Raw genomic sequence first — 7,191 nt, 5'->3', positions numbered from 1 at the left:
GGAAAATGTTTTAAAAGTCTCATGTCTAAACTTGAGGTTACGTCTCACTGTAACTGCTCTTAATTAGGTCTCCCATGGCTGTGTCATGATATAATGAGAATATGTCCCTTCAGTGTTTACCAGGTGTGGGCAAAGTGTGTGTGGGAAACAGAGGGGATTAGGTGCTCTGATATCCTTTGATTAGAACATATAGCAGTGAAAATATATAGGTCAGTGAGGTTTTGAAGATCAAAAGATAAAATCAAATCGCTTAAATGAAAAGATCATGTACAATTCCAACAGCTACAGCAAAGGTCAAGGGCCTGTACGGCAAGCCTGCTACCGCATGTGGATTTATGCTTTTAAAAGACAATACACCTCTGATACTTTACAGATGAATTAAGTATATTGTTAACACAATTTGTAATTTGTGATGCTGTTCATAACGGGTGTCTAATCCCTCCATCTGCAGGAAGATAAGCAACTCAATAAAAACTACACATGGCCACATTACCAATATTAACTCACTCTGACTTGTCAGTAGTCTGACCTAAGAGAGCGTATTGTAAAATCATTTAAGTTGCCAAGTTAATGAGGTTTACAACTTGCCTGATATCACAGGAAAATGGGTCAATGGAGGGGGAGAAAAAAAACCAGGGTCGTTTCTTATTTGCAGAGCTACCGTATTGTGCTGTGTATCTCATAGACCGGAAACACTAATGATGCTCACCCCTGTCCATATTTTGTTTGGTCACCCTTTTCATTGTGTATCATTAATCTAATTTCAACACAAAGCAGCCATGTACACCAGACAAGGAAGATAGATGGATACCCAGAGAGAAATGCATGACCTGAATACAATTCTTCACCGATCCATAGATTAGACTTAGTATGGCTCATTGCAGTCCATCATGCACACTAATGTTTACACAGGTCCCACGTTCTGTGCTTAAGGTTGCTAGGTAGTGGCATGAGAAGCATTTATTACAGGCCATCACATGTCAGGCTTGTTTGTTCTGTGTATTAATAGATTATCTGTGGCCTATTTCAGGAGGAATATAGGCTATTAGGGGTTTCATTCAAAAGAGAATCAATTTGGGCAACAGTCTTAAATAAATAGCAGTATAACTAAAACCCCCTAGACTGGGGTTGCCTGAAAAAGAAAATCATATTATTCATATATCTAAAAATATATTTTTGACACAAACCCGTGATAAAAAAGGAAAATTTGTTTTCTGGTGACACATATGGACATATTGTGAAGATGCAACATGTAAATCCTACAATTAGGCAAAAGTGAAGCAAGCACGGTCAGAGGTGGGTATCCATCCATCCATCCATCCATCATCAACCACTTATCCTGCAGAGGTGGGTAGAGTAGCAAAAATTTGTACTCAAGTAAAAGTACTGTTACTTTGCAAAAACAAGTACTCAAATAGAAGTAGTGGTCATCAAAATAACTACTTGAGTAAGAGTTCAAAAGTATTTACTGAAAGAATTACTTGAGAAGCGAGTTACTAAAGAAATAAAAAAAAAAAAAAAAAAAAAAAAAACACTTTTCCCCCAAGTCCATTTTTTGTGGATGTGAGTGGAATTATTTCAGCTGCTGATGGTCTTCCTCAGGGAAAGTTAAAGAAGCAAACATAAATTTGTATTTATTTAGTGACCAAATGAAAGGTCATCATATCCTGATTAGATAACCTGCCATATATACACCAGGACAGTATTCCCAGTGTGATTACAAAATACTTCCTTAATATTATAGCCTGTTAGTATGCCAATAAGTAAAGATTGTTTAAAAATATACATTCTTTCCTTGTCTCCCATAATAAATAATGATTTGGCAAAAAATCTAATTAGGTGATGATACTGTGATGTTTTATAATTTTATTGCCTATAAAATACAGGTGTGTTCCATTCTTCACTTTTACCTGAGGAAGAGCATTTGTGGTTCTAATATTTTATCAGTCACAGCCACATGAAATACACGACTTGGGGGGAAAGCCCCAGTGTTGTTGTTTTTTGTCTTTTTTTGTTTGTGCACAATTTGGTCTCTTTTCACAGGCTACACCAATGAGCATGAATAGTAAATGCACACTGCTCATACACTATTTACATCACGACAGAAAGCAGGAGTATTTTTGAAGCATGATATACAGTGTGTAGCTTTATTAAAAGCATATTAGCATTTACTCACCAGACACTGCTCTCTGCTCTCTGATGTACTGACTTCACAACAGGAACCCGCTGCACTGTGCACTAAATTTTCATCTGTAATTATTATAGACTGTATATTAACTGCAAGCAGTCGTCCTGCCATGAGTCATGGATGCGTGCCTGCAGTAGGATTACAAGGCACTAGCAGACTTGGGATCAGCTGACCACCTACCTCTTAACAGATCATGAATGCATAAAATAATAAATAACTAAAAGTAACACGATGGATGTATCCAAATTGAATGGAGTAAAATTAATGATTTTTCTCTAAAAATCTACTCAAGTTAGAGTAAGCATATGATGCTTTAAAACTACTCTGACAAGTATAATTAACTCAAAAAAGTTGGAGTCGGTATACATGTAGCGGAGTAAATGTAACTCGTTACTACCCACCTGGTGAAACTTTTTAAACCACATTGTTGTTGTGAAATTTAGGCCTACTGTAAGAATGAAATCCTCTCTGTTTAGCTTGTCTGATGACCTCCTGGGATCAATCAGCACATTTATACACAGCTTGACAATAAGATAAATTTAGAAAAAGAACACTTTGTTTTTATTAATTTCTGATTACCAAGCACCCAAATGATAATTAAAATACTATAAGGCTGTGCCATAATTAACTAAAATAAATCTATTAGAACTTGGGACCATTTGGTTTTTTTTTCACTAGCTAATGTAGCCTGTTTCAAGCAGTGTCGGTGAAAGTTTACAAATTATGTTTGCCAAAATGAAAAAGTAGTCCCACTTTGGTATTTTGGAGGTGTTAAGTCACTTTTTCAGTGTGATCTAGAAATTCAATAGTTGTTTCTTTTGTAGTGACGTCATCACATGACGCTAGACGTACAGTATCTGCGCCGCGAAGCAGGAAGCGTGATGGCGGTACAGGCTCAACCAAAACAAGAGAAAGAGAGCGACGATTGCTCTTTGCTGCCTTTAGTTCATGATATTATCAAATGGTAAGCCTTTCAGCACATCCGTGTATGTTATGTGTTGATTCATGACTCTGTGAAAACCTCTTGTCGTCGTTTTGGTGGGGTTGCTACGCTTGTTGTTAGCTAATGCTAACGTTAGCTATCGGTTAGTTAACGTTACAGCTAGGTAGACTAGAAAACGACAATGGTCGAAATAACATAAGAACATGGACATAATGTTTTCTCTTGTTCACGTTATTTTCTTTAAGCATGGACAAGGACAGTCAGGATGTCCACCAAGAACTGGCCAAGCTGAAGGCAAAGATTCAGGAGGCTCGGGAGCAGATATCCAACATGCCCGGGATAGACAGCAGTCCGCTGGAGCAGCAGCAGCAGCTAGACACTCTGCGGGAGCAGGTCCGCACCAAGAACCAACTGCTGCAGAAATACAAAACTCTGTGCATGTTTGACGTGCCAAAAGCGTCATGAAAGGGAAGCGTGGGTTACTGCAATGACTGGAAAAAGATCACAGACAGTCGAGGTGCATGAAGGAATTTCTGTTTTCATCCTCGCCCATGTGGCAGACAAATGTGATTTCAGAAATACGGGATGGACGTTTGAATGAACAAGGACTTATTTTTCCTCAGTTGCATCGCATTGCAAGATATTTTTGAACGTCAGTCCTGCTTTTGTCATTTTGTTTTTAGTATTGCGAGAATACAAAGTTATTTATGTAGCATTTGTATTAAAAGCAGTGTTTGATTTTGTTATCTTTTTATGTTCTTATTTTTCAATTAAATGCATTGATTAAGAACTGATTAGCCCAACGCCTTTTTTATTGAGCCTACTACACATTCTTTTAAGTAGACCCGCAATATTTTATCGATTAGTTGTCAACTATTAAATTAATCGGCAACTATTATGATAATTTTATTGGTTTGAGTCATTTTTTAAGAAAGAAATAGTTAAAATTCTGATTACAGCTTCTTAAATGTAAATATGTTCTGACTTCTTTACTTTGACAGTAAACTGAATATCTTTGGGTTGTGGACAAAACAATATATTTGTGCTTTGGGAAACACTGATCGGCATTTTTCACCATTTTCTAACATTTTGTTGACCAAACAACTAATCGATTAATTGAGAAAATAATCGACAATGAAAATAATTGTGAGTTGCAGGCCTACATTTAAGCAAGTGGCCCTCATCATTATTTAAGCATCTTTTTGATGCAATTAAACTAACAGTATGCAAATTGATCATTTTTCCAAAGGAAAAACAAAGACTAGAGCACGCTGATTGATTTGCTGCCTTTAATTGAGACTATATGTTTCGGCACTATTTTATCAGTCCAAATAAATGATCATTCATTTTGTTTGAGACTTGAGGGGATTTAGGGTGATTCAAGGTCCAATGGTTCAATAGTGGAATGCGTGTATCCACATTTAAACTGTGAAAGTGTTTGAAACAGTGTGGAGAGTGTGTTTAACATTCCTAATGGACCCTCAGTTCAGTATGCTGCAGTTTTGACATCATTTGTCTGCCTGTGTATGAAGTGACAGAATGAGCTATATCTTATTTTAACAAAAGGACGACATTTTCCAGTATGAAATGTGCATAACTGTGTGCAGTGTTTAACTTCATTGTGTTTTGCTTGAAAGTGCAGAGGAAGACAGTTTGAAAGTAACAAGTGGGTTTTATTTTCTCTTTTCTGCAAAAGTTGAAGTGGACATAATAAATATACATTCAGGTTCAAATTTGTTCATAATGCAACAAACATTCAAGTTCCATCAAGTCTGAAAAAACTAGCTAAATGTAAACATTCATTTCTCCAGTGCCTTTCTCGGCAAGCTAATGTAGAGGCAGATTTTACAGCATTTTCAGAGCATCTACTGCATCACCACATGGGGGTTAGGCCTATGAGCAGAGCCACTAGCCCCATGTGTGTCAGCAGAGCTTGGATCACAGTGTGTCACTGTTGCCTCAGAGGCTGATGTCTACAGTATTTGGACCTATGTGCCCTGTATGCAGAACAGCTGGCCGCTTCAGCTCTGGAAAGTCTCACAGAAAGGCAAAGAACATGTCAGCATATGACGCAGCTTTTCTCTTTGGTCTGGCTGCCTCCTACAGCTTTTTCCTTTATGTACATCAAGTCACTGTGCACGCTCGGTCTCCGTGCAAACGGCGCCACAATCCCATATGCGTTCCCATCTTTGCACTTCTTGTTTCTGAAGGACTTTCTGTGAAGAACCTCGCAGTACTGCAGGGAAACTTTGCAGTGCCGGTCGGGGCTCATTTCGTTAGGCAGCTTGGCCATGGTGAAGAGAGTCTGGAACATTTGGTCTACGTTGGTGTTCTTCTTTGCTGAAATTTCAAAGTAAGCGCAGTGCTCGTCTTCACCAACCAGCTGCTCGATCTCGTCCTCCTGCACCTCGCGGTAAAAGTCCCTGTCGCACTTGTTGCCGCAGATGACCAGCGGGACGTCGACGTTCTCCTTGGTTTTGTTTCGCAGGCAGGACTTGGTCTCATAAATCTGGCGCTTCAGGCGCTGCACCTCCTGGAAGGAGTCTCTGTTATCCAGGCTAAATACCAAGATGAACACATCACCTAAAAACACAAGAGAACACAGGTTCAATACAAAATAATAACAACATTTTAACAGTAGTGAACTCTGTAAACAGCAGCATGCTGTGTGGGCTTGAAGTGGTTTTAAAGCTAAACTCACCGGTTAGAATTGAAAGTCTCCTCATTGCAGGGAAGGGATGATTTCCAGATGTGTCCAAAATGTCCAGTTGATAAACGTCTCCCCTGATGCTGTACAATTTCCTGTGAAAGTCCTCAATAGTGGGTGTGTACTGGTCATCAAACCTCTCGTTCAGAAACCGAGAGATGATGGCTGTCTTCCCAACTTTAGTGGAGCCCAGAATCACCATCCGGTGGCAATTCTTGGCCGGTATGTCGAAGTCATTCTCGGACGGTGACATTTTCTTAATCATACTTGCAGTAGCGGATAGTTGGCTCTGTAGCAAGATATGGCTTTAAATCCTTTCAGCGATGTGAGGGCTCTTAACCTTGCTCTCACTTTCTCAATGAAGCCAGAGGAGAGCAGGCTGGAAATATATAGGGGAAGTTCGCCGCGCCTCCCCAACGCGTCATGCGTCACGCTCCAGTTTGGAGAGCTGGAGCAAGACCCGAAATTATATTGTTACTATGGCTGTTTTTGTGCGTCAGCCCTGTCAACCCCTCATAGGCAGAAAACGGGAAAGCGATGGGCTTGTTTTCATGTATTGTAATAATTGTTAAAACATTTTGTCATATTTTCGCGCGTAATTACCACAAATGAACTGCGATAGTGTTATTTGAAAAAGATTAAAAGGACAGGCACAGTATGCACAATTGCTTGTAGTGTGTGCATTATAATAATAATAGTTTAAATATATTAGACAAAAGGATTGCAGCATCTCCCGTTAACCTCGTATGTGCATGCGCCAGTCTTTGTCGCTGTAGAGGTGCAGGCACCTTAAGCAACAGTCAAATTGCTTGCGAACATCGGTTTTATCTGTTTCCTCTATCACCAGTAATTAGTAGAGAGACGTTAAAGGGGGGAAAGTGTGCTGTAACACGTACAATCCGCATACTGTCAAAATGTTTTACCAAAATGCACCACTTTACGTGTCAGACCCTGAACCATTTTATTTTATTTTTATTTGTTGTTAATTTGAATAGGGACAGATACAAAAAAATTATTACATAAAAAACAATCCGATGCCTGTATCATAGAGTTTATAGCCGAGGCTAATTCGCAACACCTGTCCCTAGAAGGGCTCTTAACAGTTGAGATAATGAAGGAGTAAAAATTTACAGTGATATAAGATGTACAGAAACCAGTTAGCACCAATAAAAGTTAGTGTAGTAAATAAACACATTCACTGGAACTCACACAGATGCACACCTCACATACACACAGATACACATTTCATATGGCATGCATATAGCATGATCACACTGCTGCTGCTGTATGAGCCAAGCTTTTGTTTGTTTTTTGAAGGTGGACAGTTTAGTTAAAGTCTTTATGTTTGTAGGA

General features: G+C 39.0%; 2 protein-coding genes across 2 annotated transcripts; one reads left to right on the top strand and one right to left on the bottom strand.

The window, feature by feature from the left end:
- The first annotated feature begins 3,022 nt into the window (after window positions 1-3,022).
- med9 (mediator complex subunit 9) lies at window positions 3,023-3,925 on the top strand. Its single transcript, XM_038701045.1, has 2 exons — window positions 3,023-3,152; window positions 3,377-3,925. The coding sequence occupies exons 1-2, from the start codon at window positions 3,025-3,027 to the stop codon at window positions 3,594-3,596; spliced, it is 348 nt and encodes a 115-aa protein (XP_038556973.1). The 5' UTR covers window positions 3,023-3,024; the 3' UTR covers window positions 3,597-3,925.
- An 858-nt stretch (window positions 3,926-4,783) lies between these two features.
- On the bottom strand, window positions 4,784-6,183 carry LOC119890027 (dexamethasone-induced Ras-related protein 1-like). Its single transcript, XM_038701032.1, has 2 exons — window positions 5,833-6,183; window positions 4,784-5,714 (listed from the first exon to the last, which is right to left on the bottom strand). Exons 1-2 carry the CDS (start codon window positions 6,101-6,103, stop codon window positions 5,191-5,193), a joined length of 795 nt encoding a protein of 264 aa, XP_038556960.1. The 5' UTR covers window positions 6,104-6,183; the 3' UTR covers window positions 4,784-5,190.
- Window positions 6,184-7,191: the final 1,008 nt, after the last annotated feature.

Source organism: Micropterus salmoides, unplaced genomic scaffold, assembly GCF_014851395.1.
Source record: "Micropterus salmoides isolate LMB-PRFRI ecotype aquatic unplaced genomic scaffold, ASM1485139v1 Ms_hic_scaffold_10, whole genome shotgun sequence".
NCBI classification, from domain to species: Eukaryota; Metazoa; Chordata; class Actinopteri; order Centrarchiformes; family Centrarchidae; genus Micropterus; species Micropterus salmoides.
The sequence above is the reverse complement of the archived record's forward strand: the minus strand, read 5'-3'. Positions and strand labels throughout refer to the sequence as shown.

Bases quoted from the DNA above. Each gene is read 5' to 3' on its own strand.
- LOC119890027 (XM_038701032.1), bottom strand. From the start codon at position 6,103: ATGATTAAGAAAATGTCACCGTCCGAGAATGACTTCGACATACCGGCC. The intron at 5,715-5,832 runs GTGAGTTTAGCT...TTGTGTTTTTAG, and splicing joins GAGACTTTCAATTCTAACCG to GTGATGTGTTCATCTTGGTA.
- med9 (XM_038701045.1), top strand. From the start codon at position 3,025: ATGACGCTAGACGTACAGTATCTGCGCCGCGAAGCAGGAAGCGTGATG. The intron at 3,153-3,376 runs GTAAGCCTTTCA...ATTTTCTTTAAG, and splicing joins GTTCATGATATTATCAAATG to CATGGACAAGGACAGTCAGG.